General features: G+C 38.5%; 1 protein-coding gene across 1 annotated transcript in view; it reads right to left on the bottom strand.

Annotated features, from left to right (window-relative positions):
• The window catches only part of LOC307095402 (adhesion G-protein coupled receptor G4-like), a gene marked incomplete at both ends in the record, with an annotated part of 56,801 nt that extends 42,651 nt beyond the window's left edge, over positions 1-14,150 (bottom strand). The window contains 1 exon segment of the mRNA XM_079764608.1: positions 14,090-14,150. Within this exon segment, the coding sequence (XP_079620734.1) occupies positions 14,090-14,150 (61 nt within the window).
• Between the last annotated feature and the right edge of the window lie 1,237 nt (positions 14,151-15,387).

Below are 15,387 nucleotides of genomic sequence, written 5' to 3' on the forward strand. Positions count from 1 at the left end.
ACATAAGTATAAATACAGTATTGTCCTATTTTTTTTAATATGAGAAAAATATGTGTTAGCATACATATAGAAAAAATCTGGGAGAGTACACATTGAACAGTTAAGAATGATGTCTTTAGGTGTGGATTTAGGGGCATTTTTACTTTCTACATTATTTGTTTAGTAATATTTGAATTTTATACAACCATGTGTTACATTTATAATCAGAAAAATAGAGATAAATGGATAGATAGATAGATAGATAGATAGATAGATGATAGATAGATAGATAGATGATAGATAGATAGATAGATAGATAGATAGATAGATAGATAGATAGATAGATAGATAGAACCACTTATGGCTATCCTTGAGATTCTGCAGGCATATCTGTAAGTTCTGCTTAAATATGAGCAGAGCCCTGGCCGGCTTGGCTCAGTGGATAGAGCGTCAGCCTGCGGACTGAAGGGTCCCGGGTTCGATTCCGGCCAAAGGCACATGACTGGGTTGCGGGGGCGATCCCCAGTAGGGGACGTGCAGAAGGCAGCCGATCAATGATTCTCTCTCATCATTGATGGTTCTATCTCTCTCTCCTTCTCCCTTCCTCTCTGAAATCAATAAAGAAATATATTTTAAAAAATAAAAATGAGCAGAAGTAGTGGAATCCAAAAAGCCAGATTTGAATCCCAGTTCTGCCCCTTACTAGTTGTGTGAACATGGGCAATTAATGCATGCAAAAGTTTTTAGGGAACTATCCGGCATAGAGTGAGTAAAATATGAATGTTAAATAAGTAAACTCGCATCACTTCTCTGTCTCATTCCTCCATGGTCAGACAGGGATAATAATTACCTACCTCACAGGGCTGTTAAGAAAGATGATGCAATAATGACCAAAAAAAGAAAGATGATGCAATAATAACTAATGTTTAGGTTATATATGTAGGAATGTTTATAAACTGTGAAGTCCCATGTGAATAACATCTGTCTGGTTTGCCATTATCATCCTTAGAAGTCTCTTCTTCCATCACTACCTCTTTTGCACACTCACACATGCAAGCACATCTGCACTGAGCCTTGCTGCAACCTCTGGACCCCCAGCAGGGCTCCGGGGAGATCAGGCTGTGACAAGGCAGACAGGAGGCTTGGTCCTTCTGTTTGGTCAGGAAAGTTGTGTTCTCTGCCATGCCTCCCCAGGGTCTGTTTCAAAGGCCACTTGTGTCTTTGCATATGATTTAACTATCCATTGCAGATGTTTGCTCCAACCCTGCCATCTGTTCCTGGCAATTTTTAAGTCCAAATTGCATGATTGCTCCCCTGAAGCATGTTCTGTTTTGATTTCTCTCTTCTGTGTCTCTTCACCTCTATCCTTCTTCTTTTAAATTACATTTACTGTTTTCCGCACTTTAAAAAAAGAGGTGTGTTTTTTCCACTATAAAAGTGATACTGTACATGCTTCTTAGTAGAAAAAGTGAAAGTAATAGAAAGTAAAAAGATGAGAATAAAGTCCACCAGAGTACCACCACCCAGAAACAACCACCATTAACATTTTGGTACATTTCCTTTTGCTTTTTTCTGTGTACAGGTTTTGCTTGTTTCTTTGTGGCTGAAATCATATTGTACGAGAAATTTGCTTTTCTTACTTAACATTATGCCATAAGTGTTTTTCACCTTAGGAAAAACTTATCATAAACCTCATTTAAATGTCTATGTTACAGCTCCAGGAATGCCAGGCACCATTTTATTTATATTGAGAAAATTCATATAACATAAAATTCACCATTTTAATAATTTTAAAGTGTATGAATTAGTGGCATTTAATACACTCATGATGATGTACAGCCATCACCATTATCTAGTTCCATAATATTTTTAATCACCCCAAAAGGAAACCCTGTACCCATTAAGCACTCACTCCCCATTTCCTCCTCCCTACAGCCCTTAGTAGCCACTAATTTGCTTTTTGCCTCTTTGGATGTGTCTATTCTGGACATTTCATATAAATTAAATCATACAACAATATGTGGCTTTTGGTGTCTAGCTTCTTCCATTTAGCATAATATTTTCAATATTCATCCATGTTGTAGTATGTGTTAGTACTTTAATCCTTTCTATGGCTGCATAATATTCTATTGTATTTATATACCACATTTTGTTTATTGATTCATCTGTTAATGGATATTTGGGTTGTTTATACTCTTTGGCTATTATGAACAGTGCTGCCATAAACATCTGTGCCATTCCCTTTGTTAAAACACACGTTTTCATTTATTCTAGGTATTATACCTAGGAGTGGGTCATATAGTAATTCTATGCTTAACTTATTGAGTAACAGCCAAACTGTTTTCCATAGTGGCGGCTCCATTTTACATTCCCGCCAGCAATGTATGAGGGTTCCAATTTCTCTGCCTCCTCTTTAACACATTATTTTCTGTTGTTGTTTTTTTTATCTTTTTTTAATTTCTTTATTGATTACAGTGTTACATATGTGTCCTTATTTCCCCATTACCCGCCCTACAACCCCCTCATGCCCTCACACCCACCCTGTTGTCTGTGTCCATTGGTTAGGCTTATATGCATGCATACAAGTCCTTTGGTTGATCTCTCCCCCTTACCCCCACCCTCCCCTACCTTCCCTCTGAGGTTTAATGTGTAACCATCCTAGAGGGTGTGAGGTAGTATCTCATTGTGGCTTTGATTGGCATTTTTCTAATGAGTAATGATGTCGAGCATCTTTTCATGTGCATGTTGGCCATTTGCATATCTTCTTTGGAGAAATGTTTATTCAAGTCCTTTGCCCATTTTTAAAAAATATTTTTTATTGATTTCAGAGAGAAAAGGAGAGGGAGAGAGAGAAACATCAATGATTACCCTTTGAGACAGCATGAGAGAGAATTATTGATTGGAGAGATAGAAACATTAATGATGAGAATCATTGATCAGTTGCCTCCTGCACACCCCCTACTGGGGATCGAGCCCAGAACCTGGGCATGTGCCTTTGACTGGAATCAAACCTAAGACCCTTCAGTCCACAGGCCAACACTCTATCCACTGAGCCAAACCGGTTAGGTCTGCCCATTTTTAATTGGGTTTTTTGTCTTTTTGTTGTTGTGTTGTAAGCACTCTTTATATATTCTGGATATAGATATATGAAATACATGACCTGCAAGTATTTTCTCGCATTCTATATGCTGTCTTTTCACTTTCTGAAAAAAAATTTTTATTGGTTTTCAGAGAGAGAGGAAGAGAGAGGGGGAGAGAGAAAAATCAATGTGAGAGCAAAACATTGGCTGCCTCCTGCATGCTTCCCACCAGGGATTGAGCCCACAACCTGGGCATGGACCCTGACTGGGAATCAAACTGGCAAACTTCCAGTGCACAGGATGATGCTCAACCAACTGAACTACACCAACCAAGGCTCGCTTTCTTGATAGTGCCCTTTGATGAACAAAAAAGTTCAATTAATCTACGTATTTTTAAAATTTATCTGTATTATTGAAAGTATTACAGGTGTTCCCCTTTTTTCCCCATTGACTCCCTCCTCCCCACTCCAGTCCCTTCCCCAGACTCTCACCCCACTATTATCTGTGTCCATGGGTTATGTATATAAGCATGTAAGTTCTTTGGTTGATCTCTTCCCTCCTCCCCCCACCCCTTCCCTCTGAGAATCCTCAGTCTGTTGCATGCTTCCATATCACTGGATCTATTTTATTTGTCAGATTATTTCATTCATTAGATTCCATATATAAGTGAGATCATGTGATATTTGTCTTTCTCTAACTGGCTTATTTCACTTAGCATAAGGTCTCTTCATGCTGTCTCAAAGGGTCAGAGATGCTTCTTTTATACAGCTGCTTAGTATTCCATTGTGTGAATGTACCACAGCTTTTTTATCCTCTCATCTACTGATGGGCATTTAGGCTATTTCCACATCTTAGCTATTGTACTAGTAAATAACTCTGCTATGAACAGGGATGCCTAAATATCTATTTTTTTCTTTTGTTGCTTGTTTTTTTGTGTGTCACTTCTAATAATCTATTGCCAAATCCAATGGCATGAAGATTTACCTGTATGCTTTCTTCTAAGAGTTTTATAGTTATAGTCCTTACACTTAGGTCTTTCATTCATTTTGAGTTAATTTTTATATATGGTGTGATGTGGGGGTCAAACTTAATTTTTTACATACATTTACATGTATATTCACATATCTAGTCCCAACACCATTTGTTGAAGAAGCTATTTTCCCTCTTGAGTGGTCTTCAAATCCTTGAGGAAAATTAATTGACTATACATCAATGGGTTTTTTCCCTAGACTCTTAATTTTCTCCCATTAATCTACATCTATATTTATGCAAAAATGCTTACTACAAAGTTTTGATTACAAAACTTACTATGTTTTTATTACTATAGCTTTGTAGTAAGTTTTTATTTTTATTGTTGTAATTTTTTTATTTTTTTGGATTTTTAAAAATTTTTTATTGATTAAGGTATTACATATGTGTCCTTATTCCCCTTTACCACCCACCTCCCATTCATGCCCCCACCCCTCTGTCTATTGATTAGGCTTATATGCATGCATACAAGTCCTTTGGTTGATCTCTCCCCCTTACCCCCACTGTCCACTACCTTCCCTGAGGTTTGACGTTCTGATTGATGTTTCTCTGTCTCTGGATCTATTTTTGTTCATAAGTTTATGTTGTTCATTATATTCCACAAATGAGTGAGATCATGTGATATTTATCTTTCTCTGCCTGGCTTATTTCACTTAGCATAATGTTCGCCATCTCTATCCATGTTGTTGCAAATGGTAAGAACTCCTTCTTTTTTACCGCAGCATAGTATTCCATTGTGTAGATGTACCACAGTTTTTTAATCCACTCATCTGCTGATGGGCACTTAGGCTGTTTCCAAATCTTATCTATGGTGAGTTGTGCTGCTATGAACATAGGGGTGCATATATCCTTTCTGATTCATGTTTCTAGTTTCTTTGGATATATTCCCAGGAGTGGGATAACTGGGTCAAATGGGATTTGCATTTTTAGTTTTTGGAGGAAACTCCATACTGTTCTCCACAGTGGCTGCACCAGTCTACATTCCCAACAGCAGTACACAAGGGTTCCTTTTTCTCCGCATCCTCGCCAACACTTGTCATTTGTTGACTTGTTGATAATAGCCATTCTGACAGGTTCTTCCGCCGGCCCCATGGGTCCTTCCGCAGTGCCAGCCATTTAGGCCGGCGGGAGGAGCGGGGGTCGGGGACTCGCGAGTCCCCGCCCCCTGCTCCTACCGCGAACCAATCGGCCACCCTGAGTCCCGCCCCCCGCGCCACCAGCCGGCCCAATCGTGGGCGTAGCGGAGTGATGCAATTTGCATATTACCTTTTTATTATGTAGGATGGCTTTTATTATGTTGAGGTATGATCCTTCTATTCCCACCTTACTGAGAGTTTTTATCAAGAAAGTGTGTTGGATTTTGTCAAATGCTTTTTCTGCACCAATTGATATGACTATGTGATTTTTATCTCTCAATTTATTTATGTGATGTATCACGTTTATTGATTTGCGGATATTGTACCATCCTTGCATCCCCGGGATAAATCCTACTTGGTCATGGTGTATGATCTTTCTGATGTACTGCTGGATCTGATTTGCTAGAATTTTGTTGAGGATTTTGGCATCTATGTTCATGAGGGATATTGGTCTGTAATTATCGTTCATTGTGTTATCTTTATCTGGTTTTGGTATTAGGGTGATGCTGGCTTCATAGAAGGAGCTTGGAAGTGTTCCTTCCTCTTGAATTTTCTGGAATACTCTGTGGAGGATAGGTTTTAATTCTTCCTTGAATGTTTGGTAAAACTCCCCTGTGAAGCCATCTGGCCCTGGGCTTTTGTTTGCTGGAAGCTTTTTGATGACTGCTTCAATTTCTTCCATAGTTATCAGCCTATTGAGATTTTTAGAATCTTCCTAAGTTTTGGAAGGTTGTATTTTTCTAGCAATGTGTCTATTTCCTCCAGGTTGTCTAGTTTGTTAGAATAGAGTTGTTCATAGTATTTTTTTTTCTATTTTTTTTATTAAGGTATTATATGTGTACATATCTTACCATTGCTCCCCCCACCCCACTCCCATATATGCCCTCACCCCCCTGAGTTTTGCGTCCATTGGTTATGTTTATATGCATGCATACAAGTCCTTTGGTTGATCTCTTATCTTCCCCACCTCTCCCTAACCTTCCTGCTATAATTTGACAGACTGTTTGATGCTTTACTACCTCTGTATCTATCTTTTTGTTCAACAGTTTATAATGTTCTTTATTATCCATAAATGAGTGAGGTCATGTGGTATTTTTCTTTCATTGACTGGCTTATTTCACTCAGCATAATATTCTCAAATTCCATCCAGGTTGCTGCAAATGGTAAGAATTCCTTCTTTTTTATGGCAGCATAGTATTCCATTGTATAGATGTACCATAGTTTTCTGATCCAGTCATCTGCTGATGGGCACCTAGGCTGTTTCCAGATCTTAGCTATTGTAAATTGTGCTGCTATGAACATAGGGGTGCATATATCCTTTCTTATTGGTGTTCCCATTTCCAGATCTTAGCTATTGTAAATTGTGCTGCTATGAACATAGGGGTGCATATATCCTTTCTTATTGGTGTTCCCAGTTTCTTAGGATATATTCCTAGGAGTGGGATTACTGGGTCAAATGGGAGTTCCATTTTCAGTTTGTTGAGGAAACTCCATACTGTTCTCCACAGTGGCTGCACCAGTCTGCATTCCCACCAGCAGTGCACAAGGGTTTCTTTTTCTCCGCATCCTCGCCAACACTTGTCGTTTGTTGATTTGTTGATGATAGCCATTCTGACAGGTGTGAGATGGTACCGCATTGTTATTTTGATTTGCATCTCTCGGATAATTAGTGACGTTGAGCATGTTTTCATGTGTCTCTTGGCCTTCCTTCTGTCTTCTTTTGAAAAGATTCTATTTAGGTCCGTTGCCCATTTTTTTATTGGATTATTTATCTTCCTTTTATTAAGTTGTATAAGCTGCCTGTAGATGTTGGATATTAAACCTTTATCAGTGATACCATTTGCAAATATGTTCTCCCATACAGTGGGCTTTCTTGTTGTTTTGTTGATAGTTTCTTTTGCTGTAAAAAAAGCTTTTTATTTTGATGTAGTCCCATTTGTTTATTTTCTCTTTAGCTTCCATTGCCCTAGGGGCAGTATCGGTGAAGAAGTTCTTTTGGCATATGTCTGAGATTTTGATGCCTGTGGATTGCTCTAGTATTTTTATGGTTTCCCGTCTTATGTTTAAATCCTGTATCCATTTTGAGTTTATTTTTGTGTATGGTGTAAGTTGGCGATCTAGCTTCATTTTTTTTTTGCATGTATTTGTCCAATTTTCCCAACACCATTTATTGAAGAGACTGACTTGATTCCATTGTATGTTCATGCCTCCTTTGTCAAATATTAATTGAGCATAGTGGTTTGGGTCGATTTCTGGGTTCTCTATTCTATTCCATTGATCTATATGTCTGTTCTTGTGCCAGTACCAGGCTATTTTGAGAATAGTGGTTTTGTAATACAGCTTTAAATCTGGTATTGAGATCCCTCCTACTTTATTCTTCTTTCTCAGGATTGCTGTGGCTATTCGGGGTCTTTTTTTATTCCAGATGAATTTTTGGAGAGTTCTTTCAAGGTCTGTGAAATATGCCATTGGTATTTTAATGGGGAGTGCATTGAATCTATAGATTGCTTTGGGTAGTATGGACATTTTAATGATGTTGATTCTACCAATCCATGTTCATAGTATTTTTTAATAATCCTTTATTTCTGTGGGGTATGTTGTTATTTCTCCTCTTTCATTTCTGATTCTGGTCCTCTCTCTTTGCTTCCTGGTGAGCCTGGCTAGAGGTTCATCAATCTTGATTATCCTTTCAAAGAACCAGCTCTTGGTTTCATTGATCTTTTGTTTTTTGGTTTTGTTTTTTTTTTTTTGGTCTCTATGTCATTCATTTCTGCTCTGATCTTTATTATTTCCTTCCTTCTGCTCACTGTGGGCTTTTCTTATTGCTCTCTTTCTAATTCTTTGAGTTGTTGAGTTAGATGATTTATTACAATTTTTCTTGTTTTTTGAGGTAGGCCTATAGCGCTATAAACTTCCCTTTCAGGACTGCTTTCTTTGTGTCCCATAGTATTTGCATTGTAGTGTTTTTATTATTGTTCGTCTCCAGGATGTTTTAATTTCTTCTTTGATCTCATTGATAACCCAATCATTGTTTAATAGCATGCTATTCAGCTGCTAAGTGTTTGATTTTTTGGAATGTTTTTATTGTAGTTTATTTCTAATATTATGCCATTGTGGTCTGAGAAAATGCTTGATATGATTTCAATCTTTGTGAATTTGGGGAGACTTTGTTTGTGACCCAATATGTGGTCTATTTTTTAAAATGTCCCATGTGCACTTTAGAAGAACGTATATTCCGTGGCTTTGGGGTGAAATGCTCTGAAGATATCAATTAGGTCTATCTGATCTAGTGAGTCATTTAGAATTGCTGTTTCTTTGCTGATTTTTTGTCTAGAGGATTTATCCAGTGGTGTCAGTGGTGTATTAAAGTCCCCCACTATGATTGTATTGTTGTCGATCTCTCCCTTGATATCTTCCAGGAGTTTTTTTTTATGTATTTGGGTGCTCCTGTATTGGGTGCATATATGTTTATCAGGGTTATATCCTCTTGTTGTATCTATCCTTTTATTTTTATGAAGTGGACCTCCTTATCTCCTTTTATGACCTTTACTTTGAGGTTTATTTTGTCATAAATAAGTACTGCTACCCCAGCTTTTTTTTCATTTCCATTTGCCTGAAAGATGTTTTTCCATCCCTTCACTTTCAGTCTGTATGAGTCCCTTTTTCTGAGGTGGGTCTCTTGTAGACAGCATATATATGGGTCATGTTTCTTTTTCCATTCAGCCACTCGATGTCTTTTGATTAGAGCATTTAGTCCATTTACGTTTAAAGTTATTATTGAAAGGTACTTATTTGTAGCCATTTTTATTTTTTGTGTCTGTGTTCCTTCTTACCTTTTATTTCTTCTTTTTATACCAGTCCCTTGAGCATTTTTTGCATTGCTGGCTTGGTAGTGATAAACTCCCTTAGCATTTTTTTGTCTGTGAAGCTACTTATTTCCCCTTCAATTTTGAATGATAGCCTTGCTGGATAGAGTATTCTTGGATTCATTCCCTTGGTTTGCATCACTTTGTAAATTTACTTCCATTCTTTTCTGGCCTGATGTGTTTCTGTTGAGAAATCATTTAATTATCTAATGGGAGCTCCCTTGTATGTAACTTTCTGTCTCTCTCTTGCAGCCTTTAAGATTCACTCTTTGTCCTGAATATTTGCCATCATAATTATGATGTGTCTTGGTGTGGGTCTTTTTGGGTTCATCCTGTTTGGGACTCTCTGTGCTTGTGTGACTTTTTTCTTTGCCACATCAGGGAAGTTTTCTGACATTATTTCTTCAAATAGTTCTTCTAACCCTTGTTCTTCTTCCTGTTGTTCTGACACCCCTATTATTCGTATGCTGCTTCGTTTCATGTTGTCCCATAGCTCCCTTAGGCTCTCCTCCTGTCTTTTAATTTTTTTCTCCAGTTGCAATACAGTTAGCCTGTGTTTTTCTTCCCTGTCTTCTAGTTCGCTAATTCGGTCCTCCGCTTCTCCAATCTACTGTTGAAACTTTCCATGGTGTTTTTTATTGCAGCTGTATCACTCTTCATTTCTTCTTGATTCTTACATAAGTTGTTGATTTTTTCATCCATTTCTTCTTGATTCTTACATAAGGTGTTTTTTTTTCTTCCATCTGGTTTATGAACTGTATGGCCCTTATTCTGAATTCTTTTTCTGACATATTGCATGCCTCTGTTTCACTTAGCTGATTTTCTGGTGATTCCTCCTTTTCTTTCCTTTGGGGGTATCTTTATCTACACATTTTTGGTCTCACCGACTGATCTAGATGTCGAGCTGTGCAGGGGCTGTTCCTTAGGTGGCAGTGGCTTCTCTGGCTGTGGTTGCTCCTCATGCAGTTACAGTAGCAGCTGATTCTCATTTGGCAGTGGCTCCTCTGGTGGGTGCTGTTCGCAGCAGTGGTGCCTCCTTTGGCTGGTGGGGGAGGCTGCTCGTATAGCTGCTGTTCCTTGGACAGGGCTGGGCTGATTATGAGGTTGCTGCTCCTCGGATGGTGAAGGGTTGCTTGTGTCCACTGCACCTTGGACGGGGACCAGCTGCTCATGTGGCTGCTGCTCCTCGGACACGGGCGGACAGCTCGCATGGCTGCTGTTCTTTAGATGGGGGCTGGCTGCGTGCTGCTGCTATTCCTCAGATGGGATGGGCTACTAGTGATGCCGCTGCTCCTTGGACAGGGGCAGGTTGCTTGCAGGGCTGCTGCTCCTTGTATGGGTGCAGGTTGCTGGTGCAGCTGCTTCTCCTCGGACCGGGGACCGGGGGGAGCTGCTCATGTGGCTGCTGCTCCTTGCGTGGGAGTGAGCTTCTTGTGCTGTTGATGCTCCTCAGACAGAGATGGGCCACTCCCCCAGCTCCTTCTCGTCAGACAAGTGTAGGCTGCATGTGGGTGCTGCTCCTTGGACCAGTGCAGACTGCACAGGGCTGCTGCTCCTTGGACTTGGGCGGCCTGCTTATGTGGCTGCTGCTCCTCAGATGGGGGGAGGCTGCTCGTGTGGCTGCTGCTCCTCAGATGTTGGCAGGCGGCTCGTGCATCTGTTGCTCCTCAGAAGGGGGTGGGCTGCTCACACAGGTGCTGCTCCTCAGATGGGGGTAGGCAGTTTGTGTGTGGCTGCTGCTCCTGCCTCCATTGATTGAAAGCGCCAGGCTCGTGTATCTTACAGGTGCCAGCAACCCCACTGGGAATATGTGGGATTTATTTATCTTCTATAATTGAAACTTTGTAGCCTTGAGTGGAGGCCTAGGACAGCCAGGGTGTGCAGAAAGCTTGGCTTCCTCCATCGCCAGGGCAACTCAAGCCTCCTGCTCTCTCCAGCTCCATGGCTGTCGCCATTTTTGTTGGGATTTATTTATCTTCTATAATTGAAATTTTGTAGCCTTGAGTGGAGGCCTAGGCCAGCCTGGGTGTGCGTAAAACTTGGCTTCCTCCATTACCAGGGAAACCCAAGCCTCCTGCTTGCTCCGTGGCCGCAGCCATCTTGGTTGGGTTAATTTGCATATTCACTCTTGATTGGCTGGTAGGCATGGCTTGTGGGTATAGTGGAGTGATGGTTAATTTGCATATTACTCTTTTATTAGATACTGTGGTTTCCCCCCATAATCTATAATCTATTAATGTGATGTATCACATTGATCATTTTTTTATATGTTCAACCACCCTTGCATTCCTGGAATAAATTCCACTTGATCAGGATATATAATCCCCTTAATATACTGCTGGATTCAGTCTGCCAATATTTTGTAAAGAATTTTTAGACCAGCCCTGATTGGTTTGGCTCAGTGGATAGAGCATTGGGCCATGGACTGAAAGGTTCAGGGTTCAATTCCAGTAGGGGTCATGTACCTTGGTTGCAGGCTCTATCCCCAGTAGGGGGCGTGCAGGAGGCAGCTGATGGATGTTTCTCTCTCATCAATGTTTCTAACTCTCTTTCCTTCTCCCTTCCTCTCTGTAAAAAGTCAATAAAAATATATTTTAAAAGAATTTTAGACCTATATTCATTAGAGATATTGGTCTGAAACAATTACAAATAATATTGAATGTAAATTATAATTTTAAAAAATTTAAATAAATACTTTATCTAAAATTTTTTGAAAGCCACATAGAAAAAAAAAGCTGTGGTAGCAATACTTATACTAGGCAAAATAGACTTTAAACCAAAGGCTATAACAAGAAATAATGAAGGACCCAACAATTCCACTTCTGGGTATTTACCTGAAGAAACCCAAAACATAAAATCAAAAAACTATATGGTTCCATATGTTCATTGCAGCATTATTTACAATAGTCAAGATATGGAAGCAATGAAAGTGTCCATGAATAGATGAATGGATAAAGAAGAAGTGGTGCATATATGCAATGAAATATGACTTGACCACAAAAAAATAATGTAATATTGCCATCAGTAACAACATGAACCTAGAGGGCATTGTGCTGAGTGAAAATAAGTCAGACAGGGAAAGACAAATGTCATATTATTTCACTTATATGTGGAATCTAAAAAAATATATAATAAACGAACAAGAAGACAAGAAACAGACTCATAGATACAGTGAACATTTTGACGGTTGCCACATGGTAGGGGTTAGGGGAATAAGGTGAAGGGGTTAAGAAGTACAAATTGGTAGTTACAGAATAGTCATGGGATATAAAGTACAGCATAGGGAATATAGTTCATAATATTGTAATGACTATGTGTGGTATCAGATGTGTCCAAATTAATTGGGGTAATCACTTCATATGTTATATAAATGCTTAATCACTGGTTGTACACCTGAAACTAGTATAATAATGTACAAAACTGTAATTAAAATATTAATAATTATTTTTAATGTAATGGAGAAAACGTATTTTCTTGTCTTTGAAGAAACAGGCAGGGAACAGATAAATCAACATTTTGGTAGTCAGTCAAGGCCAGGTATGAGTTGCCACTATGCCCCATAGGTCCCATTTCAAGCTTTAATATAAGAAACATAGTTTCCTATCAGGTCCTGCACAAAGCAGGAAGCCAGTCAGTGTTTGTTATTGATGGTGATGATTTGCTATTTTTCCAGAAGATTAATTATTTCTTAAATCTGTGGGCTGTTCAAATTAAACCCCAGGTATATTTTATCAGGAATTGTCACTCACTGGCATGTATGACCTTTTAGCTAAAGACTGATATGATAAATAAGAATGGTATCAACTGGCCCTGGCTGGGTGGCTTAGTCAGTTGGAATATCGTCCCATACACCAAAAGATTGCAGGTTCAATCCCCGGTCAAGGTATGTATGGGAGTCAATAAGTCCATGTTTCTCTCTCACATCAATGTTTCTCTCTCTTTCTCTTCCACTTCCCCTCTGAAAAATCAATAAAAACATCCTTGTGTGAGGATTAAAAAAAATAAAAGATTGTTCATTCTTTAAAAAAACAAAAGAATGGTATCAACTGAAGTTAATGTGGATGACATTGCAGTTTTCCAAGACAAACTTTTTCTTAAGTCACCAAATTACCTTCAGTTGAAAGGTCTTAATCATCTACTTGCTGCATAATAGAAACAAAGACAGAACCTATTTCATTCCTGTCACAGAATCAAGGCAAGGTCTGGGCCTCCCTAGAACACATGCCTGCATGTGAATCAGAGACCACTTTTTGGAACACCTATTTTCCTCATCTATAGTCTATGATTGCTGCCATATACAGTACATATAATGGAGACAGAAAGATGGTTTCATCCAGGAGGTCAAGGTTCAATTCCCAGTCAGGGCACATGCCCAGGTTGTGGGTTTGATCCCCAGTGTGGGGTGTGCAGAAAGCAGCCAATCAATGATTTCCTCTCATTGTTGATGTATCTATCTATCTATCATCTATCTATCTATCTATCTATCTATCTATCTATCTATCTACCTATCTATCTATCTACGTATCTATCTATCTCCCCTCCTCTCTGAAATCAATAAAATATATTAAAAATAAAAAAAGAAAGATGGCTTCATAATGCTACAGATAGATTTAAATAAAACATTGTGCATAAGAGCAAAGAGCCCAAGAGAAAAGGCAAAGCTTCAGTTAGGTGTGCATTAACCATCCAATGGCATTTCAGTTACATCAATAAATAAAAAAGTGGAGTGGGGACAAAAGCGGGGAGAAAATGGGAGACATCTGTAATACTGTCAACAACAAAGTAAACTTTTAAAACAAATAGTAGTCCAAGCTATCCACTTGAGCCCATGCACAATCCTGAGTGAATGGATTCATTTATTGAAATTCCAACTTGTCCTACAGCCATACTGACCAAAAGGAAGTTGTTGAGAGGCAGCCCAGCAATTTTTCAAATGGGTGTTTCTGTAACCTGCTATACATGAGACATTGAAAGAGATAATAAGAATATATTTTCTTACCTGAGAGGAAGATAAAACTGGACATGAGAATCAATCCATAATCCATGATATGTCCTTTCATTGTCTAAACCTGTTTTTAAAAAGTCAGAAATATGCCTAGCTCAGATTCAGAACAAACAATTTCTAGGTGTATGTTACTACCTTCTTCCCGTTTCACTTAAGGATTTTTCCGATTGCTTAAAATCATGACAGCCAGCCACAATATAGACACTTGCCTGAGTTATGCAGCCTAGATCTATTTGCGTAACCATTCAACAAATTTTATTGAGTGCCTACTGTGTAGAAGACACTGTGTTACACACTGGGAATACAGTGCTGGAAAAACAAGACAGAGATATCTGCCATCATTGGGAAATCAGACATTAAATACATAATTTAAAAATGTGATTTTATTCAACCTTTATGTATACAACTTCAACACAACAACTCTGGTTTTAACAGTTTTAACAAGCCTAAACTTTTTGAAGGAATAATTATACAAAAAGAACTTACTGGTAAAAGTAACTCATGAAATCATTTCTATTTTTAAAGTAGATCATCTCATTACATTCACCAGCTTCTCTCCTTAAATAATTGTAAAGAAAACTGCTTATTTGGGAAACACACTGCAAACCCCCTTTCTTCAACCAAAACAGTGTTAAAACTCCAAATCCTACAGAAACATATTACAGAAGCTTGGCAGTAGGGTGATGATGGACATTTTCTGATTTTAAATAAAATACACTTCTGAATGATTTACTACTGATTTAAACACTTCTTTTCCTATAGGATAATACATCACATTGTATTTCTTTCTACTTCTAAATGGGATTTGGAGTGAATAGACTCACTTTATATTTAAAGTAACAGAAGTCAATTAGGAAACCAAATGAATCTTGGACTTGCTTTGAGCACCAGCCATTAATAAGGCTCTTCACATTTACCAAGTGTTCAAATGCCATTCTCATTAGAATAATAAGGGAATTTGTATGACTTGGATGGATTTTTTAAACTACAAACTTAGAAGTAAGGGGATATCTAAATCTTTTATGACTTGCAAGATGAAATGCAACTTAAATTTACAGTGCTATAAGAGTACCAGATAAGAAACTGTAACTAGCTGTAAGGCTGTATTTCTGCTCCTTCATTTCCCTGGACCTAAGTTTCCTTATCTGTAAAAATAGAGATAATAATCTGCCTATTTCCCAAAGCTGCTATAGAGGATCAAATAATGTGATATTTAAAAGGCAATTTTCAAAGTATAAAGTGCTATAGAAATGGATATGATCACTATCTATAAAATGGAATTTTCAACAGCA

Source organism: Cnephaeus nilssonii (genome assembly GCF_951640355.1).
Source record: "Cnephaeus nilssonii genome assembly, chromosome: X".
Lineage (NCBI taxonomy): Eukaryota > Metazoa > Chordata > Mammalia > Chiroptera > Vespertilionidae > Cnephaeus > Cnephaeus nilssonii.